Source organism: Oncorhynchus mykiss, chromosome 12 (genome assembly GCF_013265735.2).
Source record: "Oncorhynchus mykiss isolate Arlee chromosome 12, USDA_OmykA_1.1, whole genome shotgun sequence".
NCBI lineage: Eukaryota > Metazoa > Chordata > Actinopteri > Salmoniformes > Salmonidae > Oncorhynchus > Oncorhynchus mykiss.
The window spans coordinates 37,567,997-37,589,501 of record NC_048576.1 but is presented as its reverse complement, the minus strand read 5'-3'; the positions used below and the strand labels follow the sequence as shown (position 1 = coordinate 37,589,501).

General features: G+C 43.3%; 1 protein-coding gene across 7 annotated transcripts in view; it reads right to left on the bottom strand.

Moving 5' to 3' along the window:
* Window positions 1–433: 433 nt before the first annotated feature.
* LOC110537545 (E3 ubiquitin-protein ligase TRIM37) overlaps window positions 434–21,505 on the bottom strand; it is a 28,181-nt gene continuing 7,109 nt past the window's right edge. The window contains exons 10-27 of one of the 7 annotated variants that reach the window (XR_005034964.1): window positions 18,907–19,031; window positions 18,523–18,573; window positions 14,926–15,007; window positions 14,487–14,563; window positions 14,316–14,400; window positions 13,648–13,742; window positions 12,706–12,820; window positions 12,256–12,453; window positions 9,217–9,353; window positions 7,499–7,581; window positions 6,222–6,410; window positions 5,772–6,068; window positions 5,431–5,586; window positions 5,105–5,291; window positions 4,051–4,157; window positions 3,392–3,538; window positions 829–3,222; window positions 434–720 (exon numbers count right to left, since the gene is read on the bottom strand). Coding sequence is in view for 1 of the 7 variants with exons in the window: in XM_036937504.1 (XP_036793399.1) it covers window positions 3,164–3,222; window positions 3,392–3,538; window positions 4,051–4,157; window positions 5,105–5,291; window positions 5,431–5,586; window positions 5,772–6,068; window positions 6,222–6,410; window positions 7,499–7,581; window positions 9,217–9,353; window positions 12,256–12,453; window positions 12,706–12,820; window positions 13,648–13,742; window positions 14,316–14,400; window positions 14,487–14,563; window positions 14,926–15,007; window positions 18,523–18,573; window positions 18,907–19,031 (2,190 nt within the window). In the remaining 6 variants the exon portion in view is untranslated. Of the gene's footprint in view, window positions 3,223–3,391; window positions 3,539–4,050; window positions 4,158–5,104; window positions 5,292–5,430; window positions 5,587–5,771; window positions 6,069–6,221; window positions 6,411–7,498; window positions 7,582–9,216; window positions 9,354–12,255; window positions 12,454–12,705; window positions 12,821–13,647; window positions 13,743–14,315; window positions 14,401–14,486; window positions 14,564–14,925; window positions 15,008–18,522; window positions 18,574–18,906; window positions 19,032–21,505 lie in introns of all 7 variants that reach the window. The other 6 variants (XR_005034965.1, XR_005034962.1, XR_005034963.1 and 3 more) reach the window with 6 other exon arrangements.

The following is a 21,505-nucleotide window of genomic DNA, read 5'->3' as shown; positions in this document are numbered from 1 at the left end:
GTTGACTTCGATATGTTTATTATAGCAACATTTGCGCATATAGGCATTCCCACCAACATTTCTCACATAACTATTCTACTAATACAAAAAGATCCCACCATGCCAGACGAACAAATTATCTAAATCGACATTTATAAAATTGTAACGAAACTACTGGTTTCCATCACAGCCGTCGTGATTTTTGTTTCTACAGTATGATGACTTAAGGCTACATGCATACAAACTGAGTATGGGAACGTGGTTACTTACTTCCAATAAAGCAGTTTCGGTGCTGTGAAGTGAGCGGAAGCCTGACTGGAATGTTTAAACTCAAATTAGTCCCCAATTGCTTGAAAAACGCCGTTTCTAAAATCATTGAAAAAAGTTGAGTAACCCCTCATCTGCAATTGATCTCTCATGCAGTTTGTGTTCAATAAAACAAAAACACAGGATGTTCGTTATTCAGTCATTTGACAAGTATTTCCATATGTAGGTTACAAAAACGTGTTACAAAACGTGTTCCAGTTCAAGAAACCAAACAATATTTTAATTTGTTCATGTCATATTAGTACAAAAAATGAATTAAAAAAAAAGACATTCCCAACAAATTCCCACTGCATTCTGGGACAATACAAAACACTCAGACACAAGGAGAGCATGAACACTCAAAAACATCTAATCACCTTTCTAGTGCCTTCCCTCAGCCAGCCCACACACACACACACACACACACACACACACCTCAAACCTGGGCAGTGTACACACACCTCAAATCTAGGCAGTAACAGAAATGTGCAGTGTACACACACACCTCAAACCTGGGCAGTAACAGAAATGTGCAGTGTACACACACACCTCAAACCTGGGCAGTAACAGAAATGTGCAGTGTACACACACACACACACACATCTCAAACCTGGGCAGTAACAGAAATGTGCAGTGTACACACACACACACACACACACACACACATCTCAAACCTGGGCAGTAACAGAAATGTGCAGTGTACACACACACACAAAACACAGAAATCGATATAGACACAATAAGACCATATCAGGATGAGTCTCGAGCTGTATATACAAACACCCTTTCAAGGGCACAAGAGGTTTTACGCATATTTCCACACTCTGCCTATTCAACCCTATTAAAGCCATGTGATTCTAGGCACACGATGGAACATTAGGAAGATGTGCAGCTGTGGGTTTAGCGTCAGGCATCCTATAGCTGACATAGGAAGATATTAACAGCGTTAACCACTCAGCTCTCCACTCAGGCATTTAGAACATATTTCCTTATTAGTCAATGCACATTAGTATACTTTGAGACATCTTACATACCTCCCTTTCAAGGGATAGAAATGTTTACAGATTCGGTTTGGGTCACCACATTATTCAAAGAACGACTGTCAGTGTTCATTGTTCTCCAAAAAGCAACTACAGTTTCTATTATGATGTCCATGTGGACGCTAGTGTGGCCTTTAGATTCATTTTAAGGGTTGAAAGCAATAAAATGGCACTGTGTAAAGAAAAATGGTCCACGGTCACAGAGCAAAGCTAAACTTTTAAGGCAGAAATGGCACCCTCTGATGGGCAAAAAGGAAACAATTCTAAAAGGTAATTCTAAAAGGTAATTTACACGCTTTAAAGAAAAATATTCACATCATTGTTGGGGAGTCTTTGTACAGAACAAACTATTATTTACACACGTCTCAGTCAAACACATTTTTGCTAATAATTAACTCAGACAAATAAAAATGTATCTAGACCCAAGAAGATGGAGTGTAACATTTGAATCCATTTAAGACCATGTTTGAACAGGGAAAGGAATCCACTGAGTTGCATCTGCTTCATAGAAGTCAAAACTGGTGAATTTGTATGGACCCATTTTTCTAAGTCAAGCAGAAAAGCTGAACTGGGAGGAGTTGCTCACACAGCACAGGGAAAGAGCGAAGATGGAAATTACAGTGTGGACACAAATGCTATCAGGGAAGAAAATGCAAAACAACACCTACACATGTGCCTATGTTACAGAGCTCATCTTGACAAGGGCTGCAGAAAACACTTCTTCATGAAAGAAAGAACCCTGTATGTACGAATAATGTATGTCAGCTTTGATGTGCAATGAAGAGACAAGGTCAACGAGCACTTGAAGCCCAGACCGTCAATCAAGAATGGTTAATAATCAATTCAGTCAGAATCCACCCAATACTGTGAGCAAGAGTCATTTCCCTACTAAGAATTCACTCAATACCAATTCAAAATGTAGCCATCTTTTACAGAGGCCAGAGGAGGACGTACCATTGATCCACATTTCAATGTTTGTCTACACAGCAGCAAAACTGGTTCTTGTTCTGAATGATTTACTGGGGGGAAAGCAACTCCAATCTAACGGGAGAAGTTGATGAAGTACAGTAGTTTACATTGACAAGATTTACACAGAGGGGACTTTGGGCCATTTTTCCTTGTGTTTCATCCCCGCCTTTCCTTCAGTTAACGTAAAGGGTTCCTAACACGTTTTTATGCCATGTTGATACAGGAATTAAGGTTGTAAATGTGTCCACTTCATTTCAAGGCATTTGTTTAGACTTAACCAGAATTGAGTGTTCATTACAGCACTGTGTGATACCTGCTTGACTGTGCTCCTCCACACAAATACATCAATAGCACCTCATTGAATCAGAAAGGCAGAGAGCTTTTGATGTTCTCTTTCTGTTGTGAAGCAGGTGCCCCCTGCTTCTTTCTAAAAATTCACCTTAGCTCATAATGCCCAGACCAAAGCCCAATCTGAGTATGTAGACATTGCAAAAGTCAACCATGACCTCATTAGTTACATATTATAGCTTCCTATTTTATTTCACACCGACAGGAATATATGTCTCTCGCAAATATATTGTTCATCGCCCCATAAACTCATATTTCATAAAATGTACATTTAAATGAAAAGATGAATGAATGTGACCAAATATATTGTGACACATTTTGCAGTTAGTCGTCATCATCAAGGTGCTTATTTACTGAGTTGTAGTATTCTCGTAGTATTTGGGTTGTCAGTGACTAGAATGAGTGCATGCAAGTGTCTACACAAATGCTCATGTGCATTAAAGTTATATACACTACGATCCAGTTCCCACATGGCGATTGCCACTGTCTAGACTGGATGTGGTGTCCAAATTGGAGGGGAATCACCTCTCTGTGGTCTCTACTGTGGTGAAGCTTAGGTCATCAGAGATCAACTGGTCTCCTGGGAGGAAAGAAGAAAATAAGCATTTAATCATAGCAATAATATCCTTCCAAGGAACTGGCAAGTTGATTTGAGGATAAATGTGTGTGGAGAACGTGCAGAAATGAAACCCCACACTAGGGTATGCATGTTTTTGTGTGAGGGGGTTACAGCAGGTAACAATATTGACCTGCGCAGGGCAGTGCCGGGGTGTCGTAGCGACAATCTCCAGCCTCCAGGACCACCACCTCGTCCTCGTTCTCTGTGTCACAGTCGATCTCACTATCACTACTCATACCTGGCAGCAGTACCACCGTCCGCTTCTGGACAACATGACCTGACAGACAGAAAGAGGGACACACAAGATAAGGGAAAACAGAATGACAGGGAGAGACAGGAAAACAGAAAAGGGAGAGCACATAGGTAAACAGAAAGGGGGGGTCAAAAAGAAAAACAGCAGAAAGATGTAAAGAAAGAAAAAGGTCCAGAAACAGGGTGGGGGAGACAGAAAGAACCTTATAGCGGAGTCTCACAGGTAAGGGGAACAGGTGTGCTCTTGGCACAGATGGTCTCATCTTGCACACCAGTGCCAAGTAGACACCCACTCGCTCTCTCTACAGACTCATCCCAGAGTTCATTAGGGGAAATGCTGGAGGAGAAACACATTTTAAAATACCCTTCTCAAAGAAGCTGTTAACTCTACCTGCAGTATGGTATTAGATTACAGCACATTCTATCCACTTAAGATGAAGAGTGGAGCTCAAGCCGTAGTGCCATCACAATCCTCCGTAGAGGAGGGTGGAGCTAGAGGTGGAGGAAGGGAGGGGTGTTAGAGCAGTGAGGGCTCACCTTCGTTGGGGCATGAAGAGGGTTCCTCTGCCAGGAAGAGCAGTGACTGGCGGATCTCAGCCGGCTCCGAGTCACAGTCCAGAGAGCTGTCCGTCAGCAGGCCGGCCCTGAGGGAGGGGAGGAGGAAGAGAGAGAAGGAGGGTGTCAGTTCACACAATTCCCTTCTCACAAAGCCTCCTGCACAACATCACCTCAGATAATCCCCATGGCCACTGCCAAGACCTTTTCACACTGCTCCTAGAGTGGTCCATCAATTAATAAAAATGGCCATCCACACAAATGCTAGACAGGAGGAAAGTAGATTTGCCACTCTTATTTTAAGCACAAGCGAAATTGTATGATTTCAATAGACATTTTTCTTAAATTCTTTCTAAGCTATTGTTGAGATTTACGATTTGTATTCGTATCACCATTAGCTGTTAAAGAAGCAGCGGCTTTTCTTCCTGGGGTCCACACAAAACTTACAGAACACTGATGGATAGGAACAGCAACATTTTCACCACTCTAGTAGCTGGTTTATTCCAAAGCTAAACAGTTATTTAAGAGAAAGCTGGCTCTCAAGGCCTTTGTGGTCCACTGGGAGGGTCAATTTGCAATACCAAATAGGGTGCCACAGAAATACCACTTAGCACAGCAGCAGCACACTTTATTTTCACTTATCCGGCATTCTTTTAAAACCCAGCCAAGGTTGGCACAGTGAAGTAATAAAGAAACAGTAGCACAAAACAAATATGACGCCAAAAAAAAACCTAATTGTTAAATTGGAGGCTTTGGCAGGGGCTAAACACATGATAAAGGAATAATAACCAAAGTGTTGGTTTAAAACGATCCATTAAAAGATTGTGGAGCAAACAGAAATGTTGTATGAGGGAGTTTATATTCTCAACTGTCAAGTACACTTTTCAATTATCAAGCTCCATTCTCCAAGCACCTGGACTGTATGAAAAAATATTAGATATGGGAAAAATAAACAATAGAATTTCAATCCAATCGCTTTGGATCTCCACAAATGCATAGGGGCTAGGGTTGGATTTAGGACAGGGTGTTAGTTTACCCCATGGTTTTGGTCCTGGGTCGTGCCATGGTGGCGGTGGAGATGCAGCTGAGGACCTCCAGAGCGTACAGATCAGACCCGTAGAGCTGCTCCTGGTCGTGTTTGGAGCTGCAGGGTTTGTTTTCAGAGGACGACGAGCTGCCCAGATAGGGAGGGGAGCTGTGGGTGCTGCGTGGCTTCAGGGCTCCTACAGTATGACACCGCACAGGGAAACACTGGTCAGTCAGAAGTCATCAGCTGACAATCATTTATTTGGGAACATAGGTAGATCCATGGTGGTCTAAACACTGATAACCCCAACACCTCTACCTGGCTTTACTACTGACCCTCTGATCCGTTGGAGGTGCCCCTGGGAAAGAGGCCTTGGTCGCTGGACGACTCTCCACCGCTCTGGCCTCTCAGCTCCTTCTCAACTAAGTCTGCAGCCCTCCTTAGGCCCAGCCTGCTCCCATCCTGCTTGGGAGAGGAGGCCTTCTTCCCTCCTGCCACACAAACCACAGCTAGATAAACATCTGCCTGAGCAGTTGATAGCTCCCCAGCTGCCCATCTAGTCTTCAAAGACTTTGACAGTAGAACGTGATGTAAAATGCTATCCGATTCCACAGATTGTGTGTATTATGTAGTGTGTGTGTGTATTATGTGTGTGTGTGTGTGTAGCAACTCTCACCAGAGCGACAGTGTCTGGAGACCCCAGGTCCTTTCCCCATCAGATCTAGCTCTATGGGCTTCCTGCTGGGCCGTAGCTCTGAGTGGTAAGAGGGCCCCTGCTCCACACCTGTGGCCCCGCCGGAGGGCCCTGCCTTGGTCTCCCCCCGTGCCTCCAGCTGACACTTGACATCCGTCATCTTACTGCGCACCTCTGCCATCTGTGCCTTGAGCCGAATCAGGACCCCAGAGTCTGGGGCTCCCCGCCTCACTGTCTGAGGCCTGCGCTCACCCCGCTCCTTCCTGGAGTGGACTTGGACTGGAGCGAGAGAAAAAAGGGAAGAGTGAAAAAAGGAGATTAAAAGATTAATTGGCTATTAGCGCTTATCCTAATGTCTGCCAAAGAGGGAGTGACTGTGCCTTAGCTTGGCTACCCTGTACAGAGTAGGAGGCTGTGAATGACAGACCCTACCTGGGCTGTGCAGCAGGGAGGCAGGGGGTCTGGGTTGAAGGCCCCACAGTGACTCCACACTGCTGCGCTCCTTCAGATCCAGTAGCTGGATGAGGATGACGGGGTCAATTTCTAGCAAACTGTTGTTGCTGCCAGCGGAGGAGAGACCACCACTATGCCTCAGAGACCTGGCCCCGGGGTTAGAGCTTCCTGGGAGAGGGTTAGAGTGAGAAAGGTACGTTCAGAGGTACAATGGTGAGGAAACAGTTGCAAACAGGAAGGGGAGACCAAATGTGAGCTACACTGGATATGCTTCTATCTATCGAGTGTTGGAGGAGCAGCAAGGGGAGTCAATTGACACTTTGAATGAGTTTGGAAAAGGGCATATTGAATACTTGTGCAAAAGGAAATCTTTACCTAGGTTTAACACAGAACAGAGCTCAATGGCTACTAAACAGCCCATGCTGCATCTCCATTTTAAGTTACAGACAAGAGAACTCCTGCACCAAGATTCAGTTCAACTCTTCAGCCATTTCACTGCAGTACTGAATGAGTCAGCCGGCGCACAGCTACGAGAGCAGCATAAAAATCATTAAGGGCTGCATACAATGAGCATTTCAAAAGGCGAGAGATTAGATTGGAAAAAAAACGCTACTCTGTCTGAGGCAGTGAGAGTAATGGAGGCGGGGACGATAATCCACTTTGCAGCCAATGTTTAATGAATACATTTGAATTTGAATAACCTCCCTGGATAACCGACTATTAGGCATTGGGGCATGTAATAATGGATATTTTCCTTTCGGAGGAGAGTCCGATATGAAGTAAAAGGGACTACCAACATGTCCAAGTTTAAGGGTGGCCCGCACTGAGTTGCTAAAGTTTAAATCAATTATCAAAGTACCGAAGAGTAACAGGACAAGGCTTAGATCTGCCAAAGAAAGGTGCATCCTAAACACTATGTAAATGAAAGTAAACTGACACATGGATTGTTATGCAGCCTTTCACACTCCCCTTTGGCTTCACACACACACACACAGTTTAAACATTCCACATCAGCACCCATGACATCCTCTTTAAGCCCCATTATACACACACACACACACAAGGGTTATGATGATATAGATCAAAAAGAGAAGAGAAAAAAGGCGACGGAAAGAGACGTACAGACAGAAAGTATGAGAGGGAGAACAAGGTTGAAAGAGAACGGGATGGAGAGAAAAGAGGGGAGGGAGATGGAAAAACAGATGAGGGAGTAGAGAGAGAGAAAGAGATGGAGACAAAGGGGAGGAAGAGGTTACCTGCTGCTCCTGCCACAGCGGCAGGCAGTTCTCCCTCCTCCATATCCAGGTTCCTACTGAACTCCACGTCATTCTCCCCAGACCTGAGAACAAGAGACCATCAACTTCAGGACTGGGAACAACGTTGCTACAATGTCACGGTCAAACGAACACTAAAACTTTAGCTGACAGTCAACACTAAAGCTGACTGAATGCCGAAACCATGCCAAGACCAGGAAAACAAGTCTACCTATCATTTCAAATAGCCTCGCTGGCATTTAAATTTGGTCAACTGAGTTTTAGTTGATTCAGTTTATCAATTGGTTTTATTGGCCGATTTATTGTTACAAGACAGCGAGATGTGACCATTTGGGGGACATGGAAATGTCGTTCCCTCCATGGACCTCTTTGGGTATAGAAACTGTGCACGTTCAAATCAACCCCACTTAAGGAAAATTGAGTTCCTTGGCCAATACTATAGGCTGGGAGACGGCATTAATGAGACAACTAATAAATCAGCATCCGCAAGACCTTGGCTGGACCAGCAACTCTTCAATGAGAAAATGTGTGCATGTCCAGGACTCCCTAAATCACAGAGCAGTGTTCCCTTACCAAAAAGCTTTTTAGGGTGATTAGACAGAAAGTGCTCTGTTGTCACAGACCAACTAGTAGCTCTACTGATGAAATTGATGGACACTGCAATGTTCTCTGTCGAATGGTACAGCTTAATGATAAGTTGTGCTGTTCTTTTAGCAGGGGCCAAATGGGCCCCATGGGGATGTGCGTGCCCATTTGAGAGTGTGCAAGTAAGTGACTGACTTGTGTGCCTGTACATTGTGTGTTCGTATACATCAGTCTGTAAGCCTTCCCTATACACATGCCTTTAGGTATGCCCCAGGTGACAACGGGAAACACAGCAGCCCTTGCCATTATATCAGCCCATAGCACAACATGAGTCAGAGATATCCAGCAGAGCTTTTCTCACTCGCCGCCACTCAGCGTATTTATAGACGTGGGAACGATGGAGCAACGCATCCCAGAGCATCTTGGAGGAGAAAAAGCCCTACCAGCATTACAGCTTTTGCGAGCGCGAGAGAAGTGCCTTGTGGGAGGAGAGGGGGATGGCACTTGACTGTAGTTTCCCCCCACAGGGCCTGAGAGGATCCTTGTTAAAAGCAAACATGGAGCACTAACATGGATTTAAGTGTTTCAGGAGAGGCATGGAGATTGGACAAGGTGTGTTCTCTATGTAATGTGTGTATGCATGCGCGTACAGGTCTGTATGAAGACATGGGAAGCCCTTCTGTGAGAGTGTTTATGCATACGGTACATGTGTGATAATGTCTATGTAAGTGTGCGCTTGTGTGAGGAAGGAGCTGGTGAGCCTCGTGTTGGTGTTTTACACTCAGCCAGCCAGGCAGTATGAGGAGCAATGATGACTCATGGACGGCTCATCTGGAGAGCTCACAATGAGGGGGTGGATGGGGGAGAGAGAACATGCGAGGCTGATGATCCAGCGCTGCACTCCACTCTCAGCCTCTCTGGTTGCAGGGGTTTGAAAACACGTCGATGAGGTACGCATACACTAGTCATATAAAACACTTTTTCTAAGTAGCACAACCCGGATGGTGGGGAAGGGCAGAGGGAGTCTAACAATTGTACTGATAGGATACGGAAAATACACATTTCCTTTCTGCATCCATCCCCCAAAAACAAGCAAGTTTCGGTAGGTCGCTCACATGGTCTCTTCGTCGATGTCGTTCTCCTCTGTGTTGCTGGTTGCCGTGGAGCTGCCAGAGGTGCTGCTGCCGTCCAGAGGGTTCACCTCCTCATCCCCCGTCAGACAGTCCACCTCCAAATCCCCGTCAGACAGCTCCTGACCACACCACAACGTTGGCACAACATTTACATAAGAGCCTCTAGTACTGCTCTGTCAAGTTTTATCATCTGATACACCAATGAAACAGTCCATGCTCAAGGTCCCCGTCAGAATGCTCATGATCACACTTCAACATTAATGCAACATTAGCACAATGTTCAGACAACACGTAGCTTGGAGCTCAGCTCCTGACGCACCAAGTGTTTCCCCTCTACTGTGTCGCATCTCCATCTTAAGACAACTTATGATACTGCACACTGAGGTCAGCGCTTAGGTATGACAAGAGAAATTAAGTGGAAGAAAAGGTGGAATGATTTATAAGTGTTTTTTAAAATCTAATTTAGTCCAGTAATATAGACTAATGATGCGCCATTTTTTTAAATACAATTTTAATCTGAAACAAATATTAACCAAAATTCTACATTTTGTGAAGTTCTGTGAAAGGGAGTAGTACACAGCGTTGAAAGAGATCTTCAGTTTCTGGGCAATTTCTCGCATGGAATTGCCTTAATTTCTCAGAACAAGAAAAACTGGCGAGTTTCAGAAGAAAGTCTTTGTTTTTAGACATTTTGAGCCTGTAATCAAACCCCCAAACGCTGATGCGTTTGGGATACTCAACTAGTCTAAAGAAGGCCAGTTTTATTGCATCTTTAATCGGTTTTCAGCTGTGCTAACATCTATTTGATGTTATGTTGATGTTATTTTAATGGAGCTTTTTGTTAAAAAACAAGGACATTTCTAAGTGACCCCAAACTTTTGAACGGTAGAATAGGGCGCTGGGCCACCACGAGCCAAAACAGCTTCAATGTGCCTTGGCATAGATTCTATAATGGTCTGGAACTCTATTGGAAAGATTCGACACCATTCCACAATAAATTAATTTGGTGTTTTGTTGATGGTGATAGAAAACGCCATCTCAGGCGCCTCGCCAGACTCCCATTAGGGCTGGACAATATGGCCAAAATATATCACGGAATTTTATGTTTTTAATAATAAAAGCATTACATTTGCTTTATAAGTAGTGCATAACCCAAGGGTGGCAACACAGTTGAAGTCAGAAGTTTACATACACCTTAGCCAAATACATTTAAACTCAGTTTTTCCAAAATTCCTGACATTTAATCCTAGTAAAAATTCCCTGTCTTAAGTCAGTTAGGAACACCACTTTTAATTTAAAAATGTGAAATGTCAGAATAATAGTAGAGAGAATGATTTATTTCAGCTTTTATTTCTTTCATCACATTCCCAGTGGGTCAGAAGTTTACACACACTCAATTAGTACTTGGTAGCATCGCCTTTAAATTGTTTAACTTGGGTCAAACTTTTCAGGTAGCCTTCAAGCTTCCCACAGTAAGTTGGGTGAATTCAGGCCCATTCCTCCTGACAGAGCTGGTGTAACTGAGTCAGGTTTCTAGGCCTCTTTGCTCGCACATGATTTTTCAGTTCTGCCCACAAATTTTCTATAGGATTGAGGTCAGGGCTTTGTGATGGCCACTCCAATACCGTGACTTTGTTGTCCTTAAGCCATTTTGCCACAATTTTGGAAGTATGCTTGGGGTCATTGTCCATTTGGAACACCCATTTGCGACCAAGCTTTAACTTCCTGACTGATGTCTTGAGATGTTGCTTCAATATATCCACATAATTTTCCAGCCTCATGATGCCATCTATTTTGTGAATTACACCAGTCCCTCCTGCAGCATAGCACCCCCACAACATGATGCTGCCACCCCCGTGCTTCACGGTTGGGATGGTGTTCTTCCTCCAAACATATTGATGGTCATTATGGCCAAACAGTTCTATTTTTGTTTCATCAGACCAGAGGACATTTCTCCAAAAAGTACAATCTTGGTCCACATGTGCAGTTGCAAACCGTAGTCTGGCTTTTTTATGGCAGGTTTGGAGCAGTGGCTTCTTCCTTGCTGAGCAGGCTTTCAGGTTACGTCGATATAGTACTCATTTTACTGTGGATATAGACACTTTTGTACCCGTTTCCTCCAGCATCTTCACAAGGTCCTTTTTCCAAGCTGTTTAAAGGCAAAGTCAACTTAGTGTATGCAAACTTCTGACCCACTGGAATTGTGATACGGTGAATTATAAGTGAAATAATCTGTCTGTAAACAATTATTGGAAAAATTACTTGTGTCATTTAGTTTGTTAACAAGAACTTTGTGGAGTGGTTGAAAAACGAGTTAATGACTCCAACCTAAGTGTATGTAAACTTCCAACTTCAACCGTACATTTTAAGTGATTTCAATGGGTCTATCTCCATTCTGATTATTTTATAATGTTGTCAACATTGATCAATTTCTGCATTTACTGCACTAATTTGAAAATTTCCACACTGCCACGTAGGGTTGTACGATATGGGCAAACAACTTAGGCCTGATATTTTACCAAATGTTGCAATTGCGATTTGACTTGCGATTTAGAGCAAAACACTTGGACTCATTGTTGGAATTATGGAAACAGAATGTTTATTCTAATTCTATACTAGTGGGCACTTTGAATACAATGTTGTTGACATGACAACAAATTAAAATGCCAGGAAGGAGTTATTGTGACAGGGTAGGAACCAAAGTGTTGACAAGTGTTTCCAAGGGGACCCTATTATCTCTTAGCTACTTCATTTAGATAACATTTATGCTTTGCGTATTCCTCTTTTATTTAGAAGATACTGTTTGAAACTATATTTAAGTCTACAGCCTGATAATACCAGTGATAGTGTATAGCGAATTACATTTGCTCTGACTAAGTGCATTTATTAGCTAGCTAGCTTTAAAATCAGTATAATCATATGGTAGTGTGTGCACCATCTTGAACCAAAAACATGAACCAATACAGTGATCATCGGTGGTCCTCAATATGATTATAAAGCGCTAATGTCTGAGTTACTCACATTGGAGTCATCGTGATGAGTCTTCTCTTCCTCCTCCTCCTCCTCTTCCTTTTTGGTGTCAGTGGTCTGGCAGCTGTCCTCAGCCACGGGGCCTTTCCCTGAGCGGGAGTCTCTCTCCGAGGTCGAGGGGCCCAGGCGCCGGTTAGGAGGGGACGAGCTGCGAGACTGCTGCCTACAGATCAGCTCAATGGCCAGCCTCTGAAAACGGGTGGACATAATATGCAATGACAAGACAAACATTTAAGCTAAGATTAATTTGTGATCTAAGCAAACTCGGTCCTGGGGTTCCCCCTGGGTGCACGTTTCGTTTTTTGGACCTAGCACTGCAAAGCGGATTCAAATAATCAAAGCTTGATGAGTTTGTTATTTGAATCAGTTGTGTAGTGCTAGGGAAAAATCCAAAACGTGGACCCAGGACCTAATTTGGTAAACCCTGATCTAAGCCCCCACCTCTTTGAGATTGTTGATCTGCTGGATGTAGCTGGACTGGGCTGACTCCAGCTGGCTGATGTACCAGTATTGGTCTCTGCACTTCTGGAAGAAGGTGGGGGAACGCACCTGGTACCTGTTGAGGATAGAGACAGTAACCTCGGCAGTCAAACAAGACATCAATGAACCCGGAATCAGAGCTGATAAAGACATGGCACCTTTCTGTCTAATGTGTAGTAGTGGTAACTCACCTGCAGTAAAAAAAAAATTAAACGAGAGAAATCAAGTCAAGAACTATGTGGGAGGCTGGGCTGAAGCAGAAACGTGGCAATTAACTACAATGACCATAATCCATTGCGCCTGTTCTTTCCAGCACGGACAGAGATGGATACACTTTTACGCCTGCTACGTTAGATACACGGACCGCGTGAGAGAGGAATGACGAGAGAGAGGGATAAGGAACACATTCAACGACAGTTTGTGAATGTGTGTCTTATCTACTTTGAAGAACTAGTAAAATGATTGTGTCAGACAGACAGCTCTGCAGCATGTTAAGGCAGACTAGCCTAACTAAATATGATGAGTAAAGACAATATGGGGAGCACAGACATAACGTTGTCTGATTGACTGCTTCTGCCTGAGCAGAGATGAGATGACGACTAAGGAATGAAAAATAATAGTCATCAAATAAACAGTAATATACACAACTGAAATATTTTATTTCATTTTATTTTCCTATTTTCTATCGCTGTCTATCTAATGTGGAATTGACAGAGAACGGAATATTTTCAATGTTTTGGCAATTGAAGGTTCACAATTTTTGGCTTTGAAATTTCCATTAAAAAGCTCTCAAATAATTTTAACGTAATTTTTTATTTTTTTATCTTGAAATGGAAAGTCTTTATAAAAAAATTCAATAGTCAAACCGACCTCAAAAAGCACTAGTCGCTCACCAATACCCACCTGAGGACTAGAGTGTCAGTCTGCATGTTGAGGTAGCCCTCACTGGCCAGCAGGTCCAGTCTGAAGAAGCGGTTGTATCCCCAGCACTCCCCCACCTCAAATCAAATCACATTTTATTTGTCACATACACATGGTTAGCAGATGTTAATGCGAGTGTAGCGAAATGCTTGTGCTTCTAGTTCCGACAATGCAGTAATATCCAACGAGTAATCTAACCTAACAATTACCTTATATATACACACACACACACACCCACACACACACGTGTAAAGGAATGAATAAGAAAATGTACATAAAAAAATATATGAATGAGTGATGGTATAGAACGGCATAGGCAAGATGCAGTAGATGGTATAGAGTACAGTATATAGATATGAGATGAGTAATCTAGGGTATGTAAACATTATATGAAGTTGGAATTGTTTAAAGTGGCTAGTGATACATTACATCAAGATGGCAAGATGCAGTAGATGGTATAGAGTACAGTATATACATATGAGATGAGTAATCTAGGGTATGTAAACATTATATGAAGTTGGAATTGTTTAAAGTGGCTAGTGATACATTACATCAAGATAGCAAGATGCAGTCGATGGTATAGAGTACAGCATATAGATATGAGATGAGTAATATAGGGTATGTAAACATTATATGAAGTGGCACCAGACCTCAAAGTCTGACGCAAACTCCCTGATGATGTTCTTAGTGGGGTCGCTGGAGGCCTGGTGAACCATCTCCACGCGGTATTCGTACCTACAGACACAAACACACGCGTTAAAGTTGATATAACTAAAAGTGAAAACTTGAAAGAGAATGACAATAATTTGACAAAAACATACTTCGACGTTTCAGGGAGTCCTGCAGACAGTTCCAAGAAAACTGACAGGTAATTGCCACGCACCACACCGTTGCCATCCTGAAGGAGAAACACACATAATGATGAACATGACCAGTTTTTCACAGATCTTCAATACTGAAAACTTCGTTGTGACATATCAAATCTAGTAGCTAGAGTAAGATAGGATGAACATAAGAGCTAATTGTCTGGTTTCAATTACTACAAGATAACCACCAATTGTTGGAGGTGTCGGTCTACTCCAATGGAGGCTACAGAGGGGAGGATGGCTCATAATAATGGCTGGAACAGAGCAAATGGAATGGCATCAAACAAATGCAAATGTGTTTGATGTATTTGATACCATTCATTCCGCTCCAGCCGTTACCACGAGCCTGTCCTCCCCCAATTAAGGTGCCACCAACCGCCTGTGGTCTACTCACTGGGTAAACCTTGAGTCTCCAGCAGAGGCCAGATATCTGGAGTGGTGGGCTGTAGACAGGATCTGCCCTCTGTCTCAGGGTGCTGCAAGACCAACGGAACACACCGGCAGAATAACAAGTCAGATAGGATGAACCCATTCATTAAACAAGCCAATTTCTACTGCGTCTTGGTAAGTGTCACAACGAGAGAGAAATTGCTCATCATCATGGGCCGACATGTCCGTGGTTGTTTTAACGGAGCAAATCCCCCAACCGACTGATGCTAATACATGATCAGTCACATGCTAATTAGCAGCTAGAGCATAAGCACTTAATCAGAGCCTTGGACTTGGCAACCCAAATGGGGGACTTAGTATTCTTTGCCAAGACACAAAAGGTAAAATATATTTTGTTTGTTGTTTAAAAAGACTGTTGATTTCTATTCAAATCAAACTTTGTCACATGCGCCGAATACAACAAGTGTAGACCTTAACGTGAAATGCTTACTTACAAGCACTAAACCAACAGTGCAGTTCAAGAAGAGTTAAGAAAATATTTTACAAATAAACTAAAGTATAAAATTATAAAAAGTAACACAATAACGAGGCTATATAGAGGGGGTACAGGTACCGAGTCAGTGTGCGGGGGTACAGGTTAGAGTATTTTTGTAAATGTAGGTAGGGGTGAAGTGACTATGCATAGATAATAAACAGCGAGTAGAAGTAGTGTACAAAACAAATGGGAGGAGTGGAGGGGGGCAATGTAACAGTCCAGTGACCTTTTGATTAATTGTTCAGGAGTCTTACGACTTGGGGGTAGAAGCTGTTAAGGAGCCTTTTGGTCCTAGACTTGGTGCTCCGGTACCGCTTGCAGTGCAGAAGCAGAGAAAATAGTCTGACTTGGGTGACTGGAGTCTGACAATTTTATGGGCTTTCCTCTGACACCGCCTATTATATAGGTCCTGGATTCCAGGAAGCTTGGCAACAGTGATGTACTGGGCTGTACGCACTACCTTCCCTCTGTAGCGCCTTACGGTCAGATGCCGAGCAGTTGCAATACCAGGTGGTGATGCAACCAGTCGTGCCCTCTTCACAACAGTCTTGGTGTGTTTGGATCACAATAGATCATTGGTGATGTGGACACCACGGAACTTGAAACTCTCGACCCACTCCACTACAGCCCCGTTGATGTTAATGGGGGCCTGTTCAGCAAAACTTTTCCTGTAGTCCACGATCAGCTCCTTTGTCTTGCTCACATTGAGGGAGAGGTTGCAGTCCTGGCCCCACACTGCCAGTTCTCTGACCTCCCTATAGGCTGTCTCATCGTTGATCAGGTCTACCACTGTTGTGTCGTCAGCAAACTTGATGGTGTTGGAGTCGTGTTTGGCCACGCAGTCGTCAGTGAAGAGGGAGTACAGGAGGGTATAAGTACACACCCCTAAGGGGCCCCAGTGTTGAGGATCAACGTGGCAGATGTTGATCCTCAACTGGATCCAGGATGTCCAGGATCCAGTTGAAGAGGGAGGCGTTTAGTCCCAGGGTCCTTAGCGTAGTGATGAGCTTTGTGGGCACAATGGTGTTGAACGCTGAGCTTTTGTCAATGAACAGCATTCTCACATAGGCGTTCCTTTTGTCCAGGTGGGAAAGAGCAGTGTGGTGCAATTGAGATTGCGTCATCTGTGGATCTGTTGAGGTGGTATACGAATTGGAGTGGGTCTAGGGTATCCGGGAGGATGCAGTTGATGTGAGCCATTAACAGCATTTCAAAGCACTTCACGGCTACCGACGTGAGTGCTACGGGGTGGTAATCATTTAGGCAGGTTAACTTCGCTTCCTTGGGCACAGGGACTATGGTGGTCCGCATGAAACATGTATGTATTACAGACTGGATCAGGGAGAGGTTGAAAATGTCAGTGAAGACAGTTGTCAGTTGGTCCGCACATGCTTTGAGTACATGTCCTGGTAACCCCTCTGGCCCCGGGTCTCGCTCACATCAGCTACCGAGAGCGTTATCACACTCATCCAGAACAGCTGGTGTGCTCGTGCATGCTTCAGTGTTGCTTGCCTCAAAGCGAGCATAAAAGGGCATTTAGCTTGTCTGTTAGACTCGCGTCACTGGGCAGCTCACAGCTGGGTTTCTCTTTGTAGTCCATAATAGTTTTCAAACCCTGCCACATCCAACAAGCGTCAGAGCCGGTGTAGTAGGATTCAATCTTAATCCTGTATTGACGCTTTGCCTGTTTGATGGTTCGTCTGAGGGTATAGCGGAATCTAGATTAGTGTCCCGCTCCTTGAAAGTGGCAGCTCTAGCCTTTAGCTTGATGTTACCTGTAATCCATGGCTTCTTGTTGGGATACACGATCACTGTGGGGACGACGTCGCGATGCACTTATTGATGAAGCCGATGACTGAGGTGGTGTACTCCTCAATGCCATTGGATGAATCCCGGAACATATTCCAGTCTGTGCTAGCAAAACAGTCCTGTAGCGTAGCATCCACATCATCTGACCACTTCCATATTGAGTGAGTCACTGGTACTTCCCGCTTTAGTTTTTGCTGTTAAGGAGGAATCAGGAGGATAGAATTACTGCCAAATGGAGGGCGAGGGAAGGCTTTGTACACGTCTCTGTGTGTGGAGTAAATGTGATCTAGAGTCCTCCCCCCTCTGGTTGCACATGTGACATGCCGGTAAAAATTTGGTCAAATTGATTTAAGTTTGCCTGCATTAAAGTCCCCGGCCACTAGGAGCAGCGCTTCTGGGTGAGCATTTTCTTGTTTGATTATGGCCTTATAGAGTTAGTTGAGTGTGCTCTTAGTGCCAGCGTCGGTCTGTGGTGGTGAATAGATGGCTACAAATAATATAGATGAGAACTTTCTTGGTATATAGTGTGGTCTACAGCTTATCATTAGGTACTCTACCTCAGGCGAGCAATACGTCGAGACTTATTTAATATTAGACATCGCGCACCAGCTGTTATTGGCAAAAAGACACACCCCCCCCACCCCTCGTCTTACCAGACGTAGCTTCTCTATTCTGCCGGTGCATTGAAAATCTCTCCAGCTCTATATTATCTGCGTCGTCGTTCAGCCACGACTCGTTGAAACACAAGATATTACAGTTCTTAATGTCCCGTTGGTAGGATAATCGTAAGCCATCAATTTTATTTTCCAATGACTGCATGTTAGCAAGTAGAATTGATGGCAGTGGGAGTTTACTCGCTCGCCTACGGATTTTCAAAAAGGCAGCCCATTTGGGTCCTATTTTCCTCCGTCTTTTCTTCACACAAATGACAGGCATCTGGGCCTGCTCCCGAGAGAGTGGTGTATCTTTCTCGTTAAAGGAAAAGGCTTCATCCAGTTCGTGGTGAGTAATCCCAGTTCTGATGTCCAGATGTTATTTATTTTCAGTCATAAGAGACAGTAGCAGCAACATTATGTACAAAATAAATAAGTAAAAAAATAAGTTAAACAAGGCAACAAAAAAATAATACATTTGCACAATTGGTTACAGGCATGTAAAACGTCAGCCATCCTTTTCAGCTTCATCTTAACATACACAAGCTGAATATCAGAGCATTTTCAAGACTAGATGAGGAAAAGCGATCAGGATTTTTTTTACCTGAAGTTTGCCAGAACGAAAGTGCTTGAGTCATAGGCAGGAACCAGCTCACTGTATGTGTGTGTGGGGGGGAGATGTTTCGTAATTACAGCTCAATTTCATCAAATATCCATTAAAAGCATAAAAATATCTTGCTGCATTATGAATCATCCAAAATGGAAATGTGTATCTGAAATTATTAAATTAAACTGAACATCCATATTTAAAAAGTGGATCCTCCTTTCTCTGACGACAATTTGAAAACACAGCTACAACAAAGTCTAAAAAGAGAGTGCAGGGCATTTTTGTATTCTCAAGTTCTCTAGTCGCATCATCTGTGGTTAAGTACAGTACCTAGGGAGTGCAGGTAGAATGGGTTTAGTGCAGTAGGATTTAGTATGTTACCTGGTGAAGTCTGGGGGGACTGGGGTGGTAACAAACGACTGCATGGGCTTGCGGTGAACCTGCTGGAACATGAGCAGGATCTCTGGGCTCTTGGAGATCAACTCGCTCTTACTGCAGGAGCGCAGCTGAAGGACAGAACAACACACACAATTCTAGAGCTCCGCAGAGCAACACCTGACCCACCCCCCATCCTTAACGCTTAAAGTCATCTCATTTCACTGGCGGCATGACATATCAAGGTAGAGTTCCACAGGCCATGGAAATCCCAAGGTGGACTGTATAAGAAAACATCTGGGTGAAGGGCGGAAAACAGCTATATCTTTTTCTTCAATTGACTATGTTTGAATAACGCATTACGAACCTGAGAAACATCCTGAAAGATTCACATGGCTGAATTTGAATGTGTGACAGTTGAAGCCAGGACACCCATTCTCTCAGGGGGCTTGCGACCTTCATTGAATTTTTTAAATATAGGCTCAGGTTTGAAATATAGGAATCTCTGGACTGAAAAGGGCAGGATTATCAAGCTCTTGCCAGTCAATGACTCATCTAAAACATAAAAGCTTAGTTTCTCACAAGAGTTTCAAATCAGGGCGAACAACCTGGTTTCTAGAAGTTTCACATGAGTTCTCTCAGAAAACTAAAAGTAAATCTCAAGTCTAAAAAATGTAATGGAGTTCAAGCTTTTGGGGGATTTTATGCTACTGAAGCTGGCTGGTAAATGCGGCCAGGAGATGGCCAGGTTTAAAAAATGCCTAGCTTTTGTATCACTATCTAACAGGAAAATCTAACTTAATTATTCTTACATGTACTAAAATTATACTGAACAAAAATAAACTACAAAAACTTTACTGAGTAACATTTAATAGGGAAATCAGTCAATTGAAATAAATTCATTAGGCCCTGATCTATGGATTTCACATGACTGGGAATACAGATACGCATCTGTTGGTCACCGATACCTTAAAAAAAGGGTAGGGCGTGGATTAGAAAACTAGTCCGTATCTGGTGTGACCACCATTTGCCACATGCAGTGCGACACATCTCCTTCACATAGAGTTTATCAGGCTGTTGATTGTGGCCTGTGGAATGTTGTCCCACTCTTCAATGGCTGTGCAAAGTTGCTGGATATTGGCGGGAACTGAAACACGCTGTCGATCCAGAGCCTCCCAAGCGTGCTCAATATGTGACATGTCTGGTGAGTATACAGGTCAGGGAACAACTGGGACATTTTCATCTTCCAGGAATTGTGTACAGAGCCTTGCGACATGTGCATTATCATGCCGAAACATGGTGATGGCGGCGGATGAGAGGCACAACAATGGACCTCAGGATCTTGTCACGGTATCTCTGTGCATTCAAATTGACATCAATAAAATGTAATTGTGTTCGTTGTATGCCTGCCCATACCATAACCCTACCACCACCAAGGGGCACTCTGTTCACAACATTGACATCAGCTAACCGCTCGCCCACATAACGCCATACACTTAGTCTGTGGTTGTGAGGCCGGTTGGAAGTACTGCCAAAATCTCTAAAATGACATTGTAAGCGGCTTATGGTAGAGAAATGAACATTAAATTATCAGGCAACATCTCTAGTAGCATCTCCTGCAGTCAGAATGTCAATTGCACACCCTCCTTTAAACTTGACAGCTGTGGCATTGTCTTGAATGACAAAACTGCACATTTTAGAGTGGCCTTTTATTGTCCCCAGGACAACGTGTGCCTGTGTAATTTTCATGCTGTTTAATCAACTTCTTGATATGCCACACTTGTCAGGTGGATGGAAATCCATGGCAAAGGAGAAAGGCTCACTAACAAGTATGTAAACAAACTTGTGCACAAAATGTGAGAGAAATAAGCTTTTGTGCGTATAGAACATTTGTGGGATCTTTTATTTCAGCATAGTTCTCGAGAACAAGTAATTTAGAAGACGCTCTTAGAGAAAATTATAGGAGCAAATTAGGGTTAAGTGTCTTGCTCAAGGACACAGACACATTTTTCACCTAGTCAGGTCGAGGATTCGAACCAGCTAGCTTTTGGTTACTGTCCCAACGGTCATAAACATTAGGCTACCTGCTGCCATACAGCAATAGGGTTCCCATATGAACAATTGACCACAGTGGGGCCAACGTGTACAACGCTCTGTCTAACCCCTAATAATCACAGCGTGCAAGTTATACTTTCATATCATACCCATGGAGGTGTTTTGCATTTCACTTCCTGAGCTAATGGAATCTCGGAAGTCTGCTCGAAGAGGTGTTACACACAAAATATTAATGTGGTAAAATACATGTATTTTTTATGTTACATTTTGATAATTAAAGTAACTGTCCTTTGAACTTTAAAAGTTTATATTCTGTTAACGCATACCCAAATGATGTTGTTGACTCGTCCTAGAGTCCTATGTCACCAAAGCATAATTTGGAGAAAAAAAACTAGAAAAAAAAACCCACTTCAAAACAGACCGTTTCAAAAATGTTTGTCTCATAGATTATGTCATACTAGTGAGGAGGATGAGCTGGCCAATCAGTACTCTACTCGCATAAATCTGTTTAATGACTAGCATGAATATTTTTAATGACCGGTATACACCC